This window comes from Bubalus kerabau, chromosome 14 (genome assembly GCF_029407905.1).
Source record: "Bubalus kerabau isolate K-KA32 ecotype Philippines breed swamp buffalo chromosome 14, PCC_UOA_SB_1v2, whole genome shotgun sequence".
NCBI lineage: Eukaryota > Metazoa > Chordata > Mammalia > Artiodactyla > Bovidae > Bubalus > Bubalus kerabau.
In genome coordinates, this window is record NC_073637.1 from 66558791 (window position 1) to 66575662 (window position 16872).

The following is a 16872-nucleotide window of genomic DNA, read 5'->3' on the forward strand; positions in this document are numbered from 1 at the left end:
TGAATATAATTAGTAGTAAATGATTTGGTTTTAGAGAAAGAAAAAGAAGAAACAAAAGGAAATTAGATTCAAAGCTACTGGGGTCGCACAGAGTCGGACACGACTGAAGTGACTTAGCAGCGGCATCTACCTTACTTCTAAAAGGGGCAGTACCACACCAATGGCACCTGGTGTTTCTCTCTCTCGCCTTTGGTCTTGTTGTGTGGCCTGACTTGCCCCGCTAATTCTCCATAATTCCATTTGAGCCTTGCCTCCTCTGTAAGTGTTCCTTAGGCTAAGATGACTTAGTTGGAAAAAGGAAAAGTGAGAGTAATTCTGGACACTCCCTTCTCTGCTTCTGTTGAACAAGTTGGATTATCCTAGAAAAGTAGGTGAGGACAAAGTGGGAAGAAGAATCTTCCCAGGGCATCTGAGATGGAGTTTCTTAGGACTGGGGCTTTTGAAGCTGCATGTCAGGTTGAGAACTGGATCAGCTGACTCAGGAGTACATAAAGAAAGGAAAAACTGAAGACTCTATCCAGGGGCGGGTGAGTCAGAAATCATCCTTCAGGAAGCATCCCATCCAAGCAAAGTTGCGAAAATAGAATCTAAGGTAAAGGGGAAGTTCAACGTGGACAGGTTTCCAGTGCTACTGAGAGTTAAGTTTTTGTTATATTAAGGAGGAGTTGTTAAAAACACTGAGCCTGACCAGATGGAACTGGGGGCGTGAAATCATTGAGAAAGTTGTAAATGGGAGCAGCTGGCATAAGATGCATCCAAAGACTGATGAGCTATGGAGACTGCCAAGTTAACTTAGATGGTGGGAATTTGTAGTGAATCCAGGAAGTAGGGTTGCGTACTTCCGGTGGAGGAGTGAAGAATTTGATGGGTATTGGGCTCCTTTTTTTTCTTTTGATCATCTAATATGAAAATAATCTGAATTGAAATTTCCTTACCATTATTCTCAGCTAATGAATTTTTCTATGTACAATATTCTTTTCTTTCACAGCATAATTTTTCCTTTACGTATTGTACTATACAAATTGAGTTATTACCATAATGATTTATCCAGATTGGAAGAATACTGCTAACCTTGGTTAAACAAATGTGCCCCTTTCTTCCTAGGCCTCCTATACTCAAACAAAAGATTGGTTTGCCTTAGCAAAACAATGTCAGCAAATAGTACCAACCTTTTCACTACCATCTTGTGTATTCCACGACAAAATTGAATCACCAGTTGTTTCATCTGTTTCTGGTAAGCAGTAAAGAACAAGGATAAGAATGACCCCAGAACTCCTTTTTATGTCTTTTGTTGTTGTTATTCTAAACTTACAATACAATACTTAGTGGATAGGGAAAAAACCGGTATCTCCTGCAACTCCACTTTCTACTCTTTTCTAAGAGACAACCTCGTATAGTGAAAAGAAGAGGGGTTTAGAACCCAACTCTGATACTTATTAGTTTGTGACTTCTGCAAATTATTCCACTTCTGGTAACCTTGCTTTTGTCATCTGTAAAGTTAAACTAATGATGCATACATACTGAATATATAAAATGTTTAGTGCTTGGTACCTGATAGACAGTCAATAAATATTTGCTTTATCATTATTTCCTATTACAGTTTACAAATTCTTATTATTAAGAATTTGAAATAAAGTGGGTACAACCTTTCTCTCCTCCCAAAAGTAAATAGTGATTTATGGAACTTGAGTTATCCTACTAAGTTCAGACTATTTTTCACCTTGAAAAGCAGATAAATTTCTACTGTGGGTGGATGAACTTTGGTAGGTGACAGAAACTTTTCATAAATAAAGGGGACCTTCCAGAAATGGTCCAGAAAGGACTTCCCTGGTGGCTCAGACGGTAAAGCGTCTGCCTACAATGCGGGAGACCTGGGTTCGATCCCTGGGTTGGGAAGATCCTCTGGAGAAGGAAATGGCAACCCACTCCAGTATTCTTGCCTGGAAAATCCCACAAATGGAGGAGCCTGGTAAGCTACAGTCCGTGGGGTTGGAAAGAGTCGGACATGACTGAGCGACTTCACCTTACCTTATCTTACCTCCAGAAATGGTAGTAATTAACATATATGATATTGCTAGAGGGAAAAAAAATCTAGCAATGTGATTCAGGAAGAGAATTCCACAATTCACTAAGTTATTGCACAGTTCCTTTGATAAGTACCAGAAACCTCTGAGGGTGATAAATCTGGAGTCTCTAGAATTGAACCTAAATCTAGGTAAAGAGGGAAATCATCTTTCTAATTGGAAATTATGGAATATATAGATTTCTTACTGTTGCCTCCAAATAGTGAAGTAGAAAATTGGAGAATGAAGTTAGTGAACAGAGAGAGAAAGGATACCAGAAAGGCAGTGAGTGGAAATGCCAGGCTTGTACTCTCCCTCTGTGTTTGTGGGGTTGAGTGTATACCCACTATCCTTTCACAGGTCTACAAAAGTCTAATCTCAATTTTAGGGAAATTTATTATACATATTTTCAATTAAAATTATGAAATATTTTCAGTTTATTGAGATTTAAAATCTATTACTGAGAAAATTGAGGTTGGGACACATGGATCAGGGTTTTCCTGATCCGTGGCTTTGTGAGCAGTAGATTTGCCTTGTGAAATGAAGCACAGATACCAAATATTTCACTGATATCTGAAAGACTTAAAAAAAAAATAAGAGCTAGTCTATATCTTTAGAAAAAGTGTAAATGTAGTCCAGTTGTATTTGTAAGTCTTCACAAGGACTGTATGCAATTTTGTAATTTTAATGATAGGTTGTAAGTGTAGTAGTAATTGAATTTTTCTCATAAAATAGTTTTTTTTTAAATTGCTAATATGACTCCAATTCTTGTCTGTTCATCTATCATCTCATCATCTATGGTAGCTAATTTTATTTTACCATGCAACATGAAACATTAAAGTACACACAATCATTTGGTATACACATTCTAATTCTTTAATAGACTTGACCTTTGTATGTTGACATTATCAGCCTGAAATATTACATTTTAAAAGTGTGTCATGCCTTTTTGAAGATCCTCTTTATTGAGGATAGCAAATATTTAGTTCATCTGCCACCAATATCCTCTTCAGGTCCAGGGAATATATGGCCAATCCCTGTTGGCACTTTTTTTCTCTCAGTTCAGTTCAGTCACTCACTCGTGTCCGACTCTTTGCTACCCCATGAATCGCAGCACGCCAGGCCTCCCTGTCCATCACCAACTCCCGGAGTCCACCCAAACTCATGTCCATTGAGTCGGTGATGCCATCCAACCATCTCATCCTCTGTCATCCCCTTCTCCCGCCCTCAATCTTTCCCAGCATCAGGGTCTTTTCAAATGAGTCAGCTCTTTGCATCAGGTGGCCAAAGTATTGGAGTTTCAGTTTCCACATCAGTCCTTCCAATGAACACCCAGGACTGATCTCCTTTAGGATGGACTGGTTGGATCTCCTTGCAGTCCAAGGGACTCTCAAAAGTCTTCTCCAACACCACAGTTCAGAAGCATCAATTCTTTGGTGCTCAGCTTTCTTTATAGTCCAACTCTCACTCCATACATGACTACTGGAAAAACCATAGCCTTGACTAGACGGACCTTTGTTGACAGAGTAATGTCTCTGCTTTTTAATATGCTGTCTAGGTTGGTCATAACTTTCCTTCCAAGGAGTAAGCGTCTTTTAATTTCATGGCTGCAATCACCATCTGCAGTGATTTATAACATCTAGTTAACAATTAAAAGAAAACTTTTACATTCATATCTGATCTAATAGCCTTTTATGATTTAATACAGAGAGTTTTATCTTCGATGATGGAGTTCACCCCAGGACAAAAAAAGGCCTATTAAAAACCAGTAGATTAACCTCCGAATTTGAAGAAGATGGGTCTGTATCTCTACAGGACACTCCTTCTCAAGCTCTTCTGAGGATATACCTTGAAAAGCAACAGAATGTTGATGAAAGTCTGACACTGCACTTCTCAACATGTGATGAGTTTTTAAGATCTTATGTCTCCTTTATTTTGAGAGTGGCAATTCATCAAATTCTTGGAGCAACACTTAGAGAAAGCCCAGATTACGTAAATTTCAGAAACGTAACAGAAGTGGTATTTGATGACATTGGGGGGCCTACCTCTGGCAAGAATGTTTTGTTCAATGAAATGCTAAGGGAAAAGTCGGGAGACGTGTTAGAACAAGCAGTTTCAAAGCCTGACAGCGTTGGACTCGACAGCAGGGCTGATTGGTGTATTTCTCACAGAACTTATGACATTGGTAATAGAAAGGAGTTTGAAAGATTTAAGAAATTTTTAAAAGGTACCTTAGGGGAGAAATATTGGTGGCTATGGATGGATATTGAGAGGTTAAAAGTTCTTAAGAATCCTGGAAGACATCAAAGGTATTTCTTTTTTTTTTTTTAATAGCTTTAAAACCAAATTATAAAATATTAGTTTGGGTCATCTAAGCACAGACAGAAGGCCTGGAATAAATATATAAATGTAATTTATACTTTTAGAAGAATTAATAATAAGATTTGTTTTATTATAATAAAATTGATTTACATAAAATGTACCTTATGCCAGTGTAAGGGGCTGGCTGTTCCTGGCAGCCTGCTCAGTTAACAAATTCTATGGTCTTTAGCCAGATGCCACTTAGACATATCTGAATGAAGTATCTGCAGGATACGATGCTGAATGTTCTCCAGAGAGCCTCTTAGGTCCCATGGGGCACGGGCCTTTGTTTAGCTGCTCCATATGTGTTAGGTCACTGTAAGTCTTACGAACCTTGGAGGACCCCGCCTTACGTCCTTCTCTTGTCTGTGTTCTCCTGATCTGCTCTGAACTCTGAAGTAGACTGTGATCCCCATTAAAGGTTTGACTGAGTAAACACTGGAGACTGGGCTATTCCAGTTACTCGGAGGCATTCAGATCACAAAGCTCATTCTTGTACATAGTTACAAGAGCGGGGGTTACCAAATGGTTGATTATGAAGCATGACCTAATTGATCCTGGGATGGAAGGCTGCTACCACTTTCTAAGACATGTTAGGGAAAGGATATACAGTCAACCTACATAGGTTCTTCAGAGTTAATACTTTATTAGTTCCTGTTGTTGCTGTCATTAATTGCCACAGACTCAGTGGCTTGAAGCAACATAAATTAATTTTCTTCCGATTAAAAGGTCAGAAGTCTAAATGGGTCTGCAGGCCTGCATTCCTTCTGGCGCTCTAGGGGAGAATCCATTTCCTTGCCTTTTCCCGCTTCTGAGGCCATCTGCTTTCCTTGATTCAGGGCCCCTTCCTCTGTCTTCAGAGCCAGCACCATGACATCTTTTCTCCTCTCTGACCTCTGCTTCTGTCCTCCCATCTTTTCTCTGTGACTGTTAGCCTCCTGCCTCCTTCTTAGAAGGATTGTTAATGATTACATTAGCACCAGCTAGATAGCCCAGGATAATCTCCTCAAAAGCCTAATCACCTCTGCAGAGTCCCTTCTGTCATGTAAGATCACATTCTTAGGTTCTGGAGATGAGGGTGTGGACATCTTAGCAAGGCCATTGTTCAGCTGACCAAAACTATCCTTCCCATTCCCATACCTGTGCGAACTATTTTGATCTTCACATTGGTACTCCTGTAACTCACTTTTGGTTCTTTGTTCAGTTGCTCGGTCGTGATCCTACTCTTTGTGACCCCACTTTTGGTTCTAAGAGATTTCATCACTTGCCTGAAACATTTTGGAAGGGAAAATGTTTGGCTAGTTGAGCATTGTGTCACCGTGTGTGTGTGTGCCTATTTGTGTATGTGCTTTATTTCAGACATATTGAGAAGATGAAAAAATGCTTTCTAGTGAGCAGTGGAGATTACTACCTTTCTGCAGAAGTCTTATCAAAATTTAAACTACTAGACGGATCTCAGTGGAATGAAGAACACTTAAAAAAAATTCAGACTGAGGTTTTAAAGCCCTTACTTCTTTATTGGTAAGAAAAATAATGAGAATCAAAGTTATTTGCTTTCACATTTATTAAGCTAGTTACAGGTTATACTTTTTGTCTTAAGGATATATGACTTATGGGAATTTTAAATGACAAGATTATTGTATTATCTTTGGCCTTCTTTAAAGTACCTATCCTTTAGATAATGTTGGTGTTTGAGGGACTTGCAGTTCATTTCAGTTGCTCAGTCGTGTCGACTCTTTGCAACCCCATGAACTGCAGCTCACCAGGCTTCCCTGTCCATCACCAACTCCTGGAGCTTACTTAAACTCATGTCCATCCAGTTGGTGATGCCATCCAACCATCTCATCCTCTGTTGTCCCCTTCTCCCGCCCTCAATCTTTCTCAGCATCAGGGTCTTTTCCAGTGAGTTGGTTCTTTGCATCAGGTGGCCAGAGTTTTGGAGTATCAGCTTCAGCATCAGTCCTTCCAATGAATATTCAGGAATGATCTCCTTTAGGATGGACTGGTTGGATCTCCTTGCAGTCCAAGGGATCAGGATGGGGAGCACATATACCTGTGGCGGATTCATTTTGATATATGGCAAAACCAATACGATATTGTAAAGTTAAAAAATAAAAAAAATAAAAAAAAAAAGTCTTCTCTAACACTGTATTTCAAAAGCATCAATTCTTGGGTGCTCAGCTTTCTTAATAGTCCAACTCTCACATCCATACATGACTACTGGAAAAACCATAGCTTTGACTAGACGGACCTTTGTTGGTAGTGTCTCTGCTTTTTAATATGCTGTCTATGTTGGTCATAGCTTTTCTTCCAAGGAGTAAGTGTCTTTTAATTTCATGGCTGCAGTCACCATCTGCAGTGATTTTGGAACCCCAAAAATAAAGTCTCTCACTGTTTCCATTGTTTCCCCATCTATTTGCCACGAAGTAATGGTGACCAGATGCCATGATCTTAGTTTTCTGAATGTTGAGTTGTAAGCCAACTTTTTCAGTCTCCTCTTTCACTTTGATCAAGAGGCTCTTTAGCTCCTCTTCACTTTCTGCCATAAGAGTGGTGTCATCTGCATATCTGAGGTTATTGATATTTCTCTGTTACAAGATGGATTTTAACTCCATGTTAACTTTGTGAATGTATCCTTCTACACTTGACCTCTTATGCTCAGTATCTCTTCAAATTGATGTGTGTGTGTTTGTGTGCATGTGCATACATGTACAATAGCTCAAGTTAGATTTATCATCTCAATAAACATTCCATGAACACTTCCTATGAGCCAAGTGCTGTGTTAAGGGTACAAGGGTAAAACATAGTCAAGTCTAGGGATCCTAGTCCAGTGGGAGGAACCTACATGGGAAACGAGTGTACTAAAAGCAAGTGTGGTGGATGCACAGGACACAGAGAAGAGGTAGTATTTCACCTGGGACTCGAGGGACTCTGTAAGCATGGAGAAGAGAATGGGCCTCGTGAAGGAAATGTGTGCTATCTGAGGACCAGTGAGCTGTGCACTGTGGCCGTGATCGATCCGATGATGTCACTTCTCTGCTTTAAGGCTTTCACTAGTTACCCCCAAGCTTTAAGTGTAAGGTTCGAATTCCTAATTCCTTAAAGTTCAAATTCCTTTAACAAATAAGGTCATCATGATTTGTCCCTTGCCTCTGTCTCTCGATTATCTCCCATCTAGATATTTCAGATTACTTGTATACTTTAAATTTTTGCATATATAGAGAGAATGTTGTTTTTCTCTGTATAAATTTCTGTTCTTAAATATTTAAGAAGGGCAGAAAGGTATAAATTATACTATAATATGCACCTATATACACACCACCCAGCTTAAAAAACATTACAAATATAGTAGAAGCTTTCCTTTTCTTAATTTAACTTTTTTGTTTTGAGAGAATGATAGATTCATATGAAGTTGTAAGAAATTACACAAAGATTCTGTATACCTTGGGCTTCCCGGGTGGCTCAGAGGTTAAAGTGTCTGCCTGCAATGTTGGAGACCCGGGTTCGATCTGTGGGTCAGGAAGATCCCCTGGAGAAGGAAATGGCAACCCACTCCAGTATTCTTGCCTGGAGAATCCCATGGAGGGAGGAGCCTGGTGGGCTATAGTCCACGGGGTCGCAAAGAGTCGGACACGACTGAGCGCTATTTAACTTTCACTTTCACTTTCTGTATACCTATTACCCAGTCCACCCCTCCACCCCCACCACTCTGGCCCGGTGGTAACATCTTGCTTAACTGTAGTACAATATTGCAGTGATGGAATTGACATTGATAAAGCTCAACAATCTTTTTTCATATTTTGCCAGTTTCTCATAGCTTATTTCTCTGAAAATAGTTTTGTGACATGCTCTTGCCATTACAGTCAAGATACAGAGCAGTTACATTACCACATGCATCCCTTTGTATTGCTCTCTTATAACCATTCCTGCCTCTTACCTTCCCCCTTTCTCATAATTACTGGAAAACTACTCATCTGTTATATAAATGAAATAATGTAATATGTAATTTTGGGGGATTATTTTTTCATTCAGGATAATTCCTTTGAGATGCATCCAAGTTGTTTTGTTCTTCATTACTGAGTAGTATTCTGTTGTGTGGATGTTACACATTCAGTCTCCCATTGAGGAACATTAGGATTGTTTTTCAGTCTTTTGATATTACTAATAAAGCTGCTGTGAACATTCATGTACAGATTTCTGCATGAACATAAATCTTCCTTTCTCTGGAATTAAAGTCCAGGAATGAGATTAGTGGGTCATATAATCTATTTTTTTTTTTTTTTTTTTGGAGAAGGCAGTGGCACCCCATTCCAGTACTCTTGCCTGGAAAATCCCATGGATGGAGGAGCCTGGTAGGCTGCAGTCCATGGGGTCGCTAAGAGTTGGACACGACTGAGTGACTTCACTTTCACTTTTCACTTTCCTGCATTGGAGAAGGAAATGGCAACCCACTCCGGTGTTCTTGCCTGGAGAATCCCAGGGATGGGGGAGCCTGGTGGGCTGCCGTTTATGGGGTCGCACAGAGTCGGACACGACTGAAGCGACTTAGCAGCAGCATAATCTATTTTTAGTTTCAATAGTGTTAGTGGCTCAGTCCTGTCTGAATGTCTCTTTATGACCCCGAAGACCATAGCCTGACAGGTTCCTCTGTCCGTGGAATTCTCCAGGCAAGAATCCTGGAGTGGGTTGCCATTCCCTTCTCCAGGGGATCTTCCCAACCCAGGGATCAAACCTACTGCTCCTGCTGCTGCTAAGTCGCTTCAGTCGTGTCCGACTCTGTGCGACCCCATAGATGGCAGCCCACCAGGCTCCCCCGTCCCTGGGATTCTCCAGGCTCTTGGAGAACACTGGAGTGGGTTGCCATTTCCTTCTCCAATGCAGGAAAGTGAAAAGTGAAAGTGAAGTCTCTCAGTCGTGTCTGACTCTTAGCGACCCCATGGAATGCAGCCTACCAGGCTCCTCCATCCATGGGATTTTCCAGGCAAGAGTACTGGAGTGGGGTGCCATTGCCTTCTCTGGATTAAACCTGGGTCTCCCGCCTTTCCGGCAGGTTCTTTACTGTCTGAGCCACTAGGGGAGCCAGGGCATGGCTGCCCACTCCAGCATTCTTCCCTAGAGAATTCTATGGACAGAGGAGTCTGGTGGACTACAGCCCATGGGGTCACAAAGAGTCGGATGCAACTGAGGGACTAACACTTGCACTTTCATGGATTATGCCTGTGGTGTCAAGCCTGAGAACTCTTTGCCCAGTGCTCTATTCGGAAGATTTTCTCCTGTGCTGTTGTTTAAAAATCTTACAATTCTATGTTTTAATTTAAATCCGTGGCCTATTTTGAGTTAATTTTTATATAGGCTGTGAGGTTTAGATCAAGGTTCAGTTTTGTTTTGTTTTGTTTCTTGCTTATGGATATCCAGCTGCTCATCCTCATTTATTGAAAAGGCTGTTTTTCCTCTTCTTTTCTATGTTGTACATTAACATACAGTAAAAGCAAACTGTATAGATTCACGTAACCACCATGGCAGTCAGTGTACAAACATCCCCTTAGGAAACCCTCAGAGCACCGTTTTGTCATCAGACTCTTCCTCCTCTCTTCACCCCTGGCAACCACTGGTCTGTTGTTTGTCACTAGAGTTTTGTCTTTTTTTAGAATGCCATGTAATTATACAGGATTAACTTTTTGAGACTGACCTCTGTTGGTCAGCATCCTGCCACTGAAGCATAATGCATCCAAATTGTTGCACCTATTGTAGTTCATCCGTTTTGTTATTTTGACTTTCCAGTTGTTGACTGTTGGTAAGTAGAAATGTGATTGACATGTGTGTGCACTCAGCTCAGGTTGGAGAGAGAGAGCAGAAGCCCTTCCATCTCAACTGCTAACCTCAAACAGGCCTGCTGCACCTCCTGGCTCTTCTGGTGCTCCTCCATTCTCAGGGCCATCATCAGGCACTTCCTTCCTCTGGTGGTCTCCACACTGATGTCATGCAGGTCTTGTGGCTGATCTTTTGTACCCACTGCCTGTACATTGGGGTTTGTGGGATACCTCGTCACATTAACACGTGTTATTCTAAACGTTGTCCATGAGTTTTTGGTTTTGCTATCTAGTCATGCTGTCTGTTTTTATGAAGGGATTTGGAGATGTAGAAAAACAATATTGCTGACATTGCCATTTTCCCAGAATCCTTTCTTACCTTTTTTCTTGATCTAGCTAAATCCTGTGTATTCTTTAAAATTCAAACCTAAGTACAAACAAACACTCATGTATTTCCCACCATGTTGGTTGGGAAGTAAAGCATTGCGAAGAGCCCTGAAGGTGCCTTGCTGGTTGCACCGTCCTCCATCCACTTGGAGGTAGCCACTTTCTGGACTTGTGATTACCACCTTACTTTTCATTGCAGTTTTACCAACAATGTATGCAAATATATCCCTAAACATGTACTTTTATCTTCCTGTTCTACAGCTTTATAAAAATGGAATCATGTCGCATGCCTTCTTTTGTGTCTTCTGTCAACATTATGGCTTCCCTGGTGGCTCAGACCGTAAAGAATCTGCCTGCAATGTGGGAGACCTAGATTTGATCCCTGGGTCAGGAAAATCCCCTGGAGAAGGAAATGGCTACCCACTCCAGTATTCTTGCCTAGAAAATTCCTTGGACAGAGGAGCCTGGTGGGCTGTAGTCCATGGCATCACAAAGAGTCAGACACGACTGATTTGACTGTAACTGTATTGAGAGTTTTATCCATTTTCACTGTTGTATACAGTATTCCATTGCATCAACATACGACAGATTATTTATTGTTTTAAAAAATTTGTGTCATTTTCTCTTTTTACAATTACAAGCAATGCTGTATGCATATCCCCTTTTCCAAAATAGTTGTACCAACTGCACTCCCACCAACAGAATATGAGAGTATTTATTACTACAAATTCATGATAACATTTGATAGTGTGAGATTCTTAAATTTTGGGCTATGTATTTGGTATGTCATTGGCGTTTGGTGTTTTTAATTTGCATTTCCCTGATTATTGTTGATGTTGATAACTTTTCAATATTTAGTGGTCATTTGGATTTCAGCTTTCATAAGTTCCCTGTGTATCTTCTTTGCCCACTTTTCTTTTGAGAGATACATAGATAGATGGATAGATATAGATAGATAACACACACGTACACACACATAACATTGGGGGGAGAGGATAGGGAGCAGGAAAAGAAGAAGAAATTATTAGAAAAGGGATGTGGCAAGACTGATAATTGTGAACACATATTATATGTCCTGATTTTTGAGGCTTATTGCCTAGATTAATCTTAAATCTGTTTTCCCTCTAACTAGGGCACCAAGATTCTGTGTTACTCACACATCCTCAACAAAACATGCTAGTGCCGAACTGAAATTCTGGCACCTTCGTCAGGAGCAGCCAAGGAAGGATGTTGACCCTTTCCCACAAATGGCAACCCTCTTGCCGTTAAGACCCAAATCTTGCATTCCACAGTTATCTGAGATGCAGGTAGGTTGTCCAGCGATACTTTGATCTCTTAAGTTTGTACTAAAATGTTGATGCTTGGATTTTGTACACTAGCCCTGAAGTTTTATCATAAGCTTTTAAATTTTTTTTTTTTTTTTTGGTTTTTGTTAATGTGCATGCTGCAGCCAATTGAGAAATAAGAAAATCTATGGTTTGTTCTTCACCAGTCTGCCAATGTGATTTTTGAAAATGCACGATCATGTCGCTTCAGTTCAGTTCAGTTCAGTCACTCAGTCATGTCCGACTCTTTGTGACCCCATGAATTGCAGCACGCCAGGCCTCTCTGTCCATCACCAACTCCCGGAGTTCACCCAGACTCACGTCCATCGAGTCAGTGATGCCATCCAGCCATCTCATCCTCTGTCGTCCCCTTCTCCTCCTGCCCCCAATCCCTCCCAGCATCAGAGTCTTTTCCAATGAGTCAACTCTTCGCATGAGGTGGCCAAAGTACTGGAGTTTCAGCTTTAGCATCATTCCTTCCAAAGAAATCCCAGGGCTGATCGCCTTCAGAATGGACTGGCTGGATCTCCTTGCAGTCCAAGGGACTCTCAAGAGTCTTCTCCAACACCACAGTTCAAAAGCAACAATTCTTCGGCGTTCAGCCTTCTTCACAGTCCAACTCTCACATCCATACATGACCACAGGAAAAACCATAGCCTTGACTAGACGGACCTTTGTTGGCAAAGTAATGTCTCTGCTTTTGAATATGCTATCTAGGTTGGTCATAACTTTCCTTCCAAGGAGTAAGCGGCTTTTAATTTCATGGCTGCTGTCATCATCTGCAGTGATTTTGGAGCCCAGAAAAATAAAGTCTGACACTGTTTCCACTGTTTCCCCATCTATTTGCCATGAAGTGATGGGACCAGATGCCATGATCTTCATTTTCTGAATGTTGAGCTTTAAGCCAACTTTTTCACTCTCCTCTTTCACTTTCATCAAGAGACTTTTGAGTTCCTCTTCACTTTCTGCCATAAGGGTAGTGTCATCCGCATATCTGAGGTTATTGATATTTCTCCCAGTAATCTTGATTCCAGCTTGTGCTTCTTCCAGTCCAGCGTTTCTCATGATGTACTCTGCATATAAGTTAAATAAGCAGGGTGACAATATACAGCCTTGACGAACTCCTTTTCCTATTTGGAATCAGTCTGTTGTTCCATGTCCAGTTCTAACTGTTGCTTCCTGACCTGCATACAGATTTCTCAAGAGGCAGATCAGGTGGTCTGGTATTCCCATCTCTTTCAGAATTTTCCACAGTTTATTGTGATCCACACAGTCAAAGGCTTTGGCATAGTCAATAAAGCAGAAATAGATGTTTTTCTGGAACTCTCTTGCTTTTTCCATGATCCAGCAGATGTTGGCAATTTGATCTCTGGTTCCTCTGCCTTTTCTAAAACCAGCTTGAACATCAGGAAGTTCACGGTTCACATATTGCTGAAGCCTGGCTTGGAGAATTTTGAGCATTACGTTACTAGCGTGTCAGATGAGTGCAATTGTGCGGTAGTTTGAGCATTCTTTGGCATTGCCTTTCTTTGGGATTGGAATGAAAACGGACCTTTTCCAGTCCTGTGGCCACTGCTGAGTTTTCCAAATTTGCTGACATATTGAGTGCAGCACTTTCACAGCATCGTCTTTCAGGATTTGAAATAGCTCAAGTGGAATTCCATCACCTCCACTAGCTTTGTTCGTAATGATGCTTTCTAAGGCCCACTTGACTTCACATTCCAGGATGTCTGGCTCTAGGTCAGTGATCACACCATCATGATTATCTGGGTCGTGAAGATCTCTTTTGTACAGTTCTTCTGTGTATTCTTGCCATCTCTTCTTAATATCTTCTGCTTCTGTGAGGTCCATACCATTTTTGTCCTTTATTGAGCCCATCTTTGCATGAAATTGTTCCCTTGGTATCTCTGATTTTCTTCAAGAGATCTCTAGTCTTTCCCATTCTGTTGTTTTCATCTATTTCTTTGCATTGATCGCTGAAGAAGGCTTTCTTATCTCTTCTTGCTATTCTTTGGAACTCTGCATTCAGATGCTTATATCTTTCCTTTTCTCCTTTGCTTTTTGCTTCTCTTCTCTTCACAGCTATTCGCTTACTTGTTCAAAACTCCCTAGTGGCCTCCTCTTTCAGTCAGAATACAAGCTAGAGTCTTTATGCAGCTGTCCATGGCCCTGCTAGCTTCCTGGCCTTATTTCCTAGCATTCTACTCTAGCTTACACCACTCCAGTGCTGTTTCTGGAACACACCAGACACCTGAGAGTGTTGCACTTGCTGTTTCCCTTCAATTGGAGCACTCTTCCTCCAGATAAGTGTGTGGTCACCCCTCACACACCTCGGTGTCTGCCCTGGCATCACTTAGTCAGAGAGGCTGTCCTTGATTCTTCCATGTAAGCACGCTCTGCGGGCCAGCACAGATTCCCTCCCTCACTATCCAAGCCCTCTGCTCTGCCTTATTTTGCCTCATCATACTTAAGACCATGCTGATTTATGTTTATTGCCTTTCACCTCCTACCAGAATATAAGGGACTTTTCTTTGTTAACTGCTCTCTCTCAGTGCCTGGAATAGTGCCTGGCGCTTAATAAGTATAAACTGAACAAACGAGTGAAAAATAGCAATGGCAAAATTAGAAATAGTGAGCATTATTTTCATAACATGGAAGAATAAGATAGGACAAAAAATAGGAAAAGTCCACAAAGAGAAGAAAAGTTAACCAAATTTACAGAGAAGAAGTAAATAAACCTATGTGCTTTGGCACAGAGATGTAATAAATGTAGCTAAGACATACATTTCAGAAGTAAAGAGCCTTATTAATCTTTCCAGCCTTTAAAGGTGTCACAGAATGTTGTGTTATTGACTGTAGTCACACACGACCCCTTCAAAAATGATTACTTTGTGATTAAGATATCTTTTTTTTTTTTAAAGTCAGGAAGATGTATAATGTGACTTTTAAAATTCTGCTTCTACAAGTAGTGCTTTAGAGCTGCAAATACCTTACAGTTTTTCTGTTGGTGGTTTCTTAACCCTGTATGCATTCTAGAATCACAGAGAGCTTTTAGACCTACTGATGCCTGGGTCCCACCTTCAGAGAGTCAGATTTAATTGATACAGGCTGAGTGCATTCAGTTCAGTTCAGTCGCTAAGTCTTGTCCAACTCTTTACAACCCCGTGGGCTGCAGCACAGCAGGATTCCCTGTCCATCACCAGACCGGGTGAGAGTCAGTCTCTAAAATCAGGAGTTTGGCTTAAAATTGAGGTTCTTATCCTGCCTGAGCATTATTATTTTTGGCCACATCGTGTGGCATGTGGTATCTCAGTTCCCTGACAAGGGAGCTAACCCATGTCCCCTGCATTGGAAGGTGGATTTTTAACCACTGGATCACCAGGGAAGTCCCTGGAGTCACATTTTAGAACCTATATTTCAATAAAATTCCTGGGTGATTTGCTGCAAAGCACCACTACAAGCTGGTGGTTCTCAAGCTTCAGTGAATCACCTGCACAGCTTGTTAGACTAGAGACTTCAGGGCTCCTCCTAAAGATCAAGATTCAGTAGGTCTGGGAAGGGGCCCAGGGATTTGCATATCTAACAAGCTTGCTCCCAGCTGATGCTCCTCCTGCTGGCCTGGGGACCACACCTTGAGTTAGTGTCATTATAGTGAACAAATGGTTTCTTAGCCATTATGTAGACACTTTGCTGACCTCCTTTGCCCCCAGGGCCTTTTTGTACGCCACTTAACGGATCAACTGAGCTTCCTTGTTAGCCCATGTGACTTAGTGACTCAGTCACCAGGTTAATACAAATCTTAGAGACGTGGTGTCGTGAGCACACTTGGCTTTCTGAGTACCATCACCACACATGTTATCACCGGTGTCTTCTAGTTGGGTAACGCATTTTGATCTCATTCTGTTTCTCCTTGGCAGAAAACAGTGTAAGCAATAGAACTTGATTCTATTTTCTTTATTTTTCCTATTTTAAAAGTTAAAATATCTTTTATACAAAGTAAAATTCACCTTTTTGTTCTGAAATTTTTGACAGATATATACATGGTGTATCTACCATCTCAATCATTATATGGAACAGCTCCTTTACCCGCCCCCAGTTCTACTGTGCCCTTTTGACAGTATTTTTTTTCTATCAAAAGAAAAGATTTTTTTTCTTTCGGGCTACTTTTCTAGCTTTCTCCCAAGCTGGAAAGCTCAAAAATACTAACTTGGGCCATCCTTTAATTTTACGTATAATACACTTAAAGTTTTTTTTTCATATTTAGAAAGCTTTTTATAGTGGTAAAAGCACACGGATCACAGCCTTGTCTAACTCAAAGAAACTATGAGGCATGCCGTGTAGGGCCCCCCAAACGGATGGGTCATGATGGAGAGTTCTGATAAAACATGCTCAACTGCAGAAGGGAATGGCAAACCACTTCAGCATTCTTGTCTTGAGAACCCCATGATCAAACACTGAAAGATGAATTCCCCAGGTTGGAAGGTGCCCAGATATGCTACTGGAGAAGAGTGGAGAAATAGTTCCAGAAGGAGTGAAGAGGCTGAGTCAAAGTGGAAACAATGCCCAGTTGTGGATGTGTCTGGTGGTGAAAGTAAAGTCTGATGCTGTAAAGAGCAATATTGCATAGAAACCTGGCATGTTAGGTCCGTGAATCAAGGCAAATTGGAAGTGGTCAAACAGGAGATGGCAAGAGTGAATATTGACGTTTTAGGAATTAGTGAACTAAAATGGATGGGAATGGGCAAATTTAATTCAGATGACCTTTATATCTACTACTATGGGCAAGAATCCCTTAGAAGAAATGGAGTAGCTCTCATAGTCAACAAAAGATTCCAAAATGCAGTACTTGGGTGCAATCTCAAAACGACAGAATGATCTCTGTTCACTTCCAAGGCAAACCATTCAGTAATCACAGTAATCCAACTC

General features: G+C 41.0%; 1 protein-coding gene across 6 annotated transcripts in view; it reads left to right on the plus strand.

The window, feature by feature from the left end:
- RGS22 (regulator of G protein signaling 22) overlaps nt 1–16872 on the plus strand; it is a 139170-nt gene that overhangs the window by 40193 nt on the left and 82105 nt on the right. For all 6 annotated transcript variants that reach the window (XM_055546529.1, XM_055546526.1, XM_055546527.1 and 3 more), the window contains 4 exons: nt 1105–1234; nt 3772–4372; nt 5784–5945; nt 11754–11928. In XM_055546529.1, coding sequence (XP_055402504.1) covers nt 1105–1234; nt 3772–4372; nt 5784–5945; nt 11754–11928 — 1068 coding nt within the window. The remainder of the gene's footprint in view (nt 1–1104; nt 1235–3771; nt 4373–5783; nt 5946–11753; nt 11929–16872) is intronic.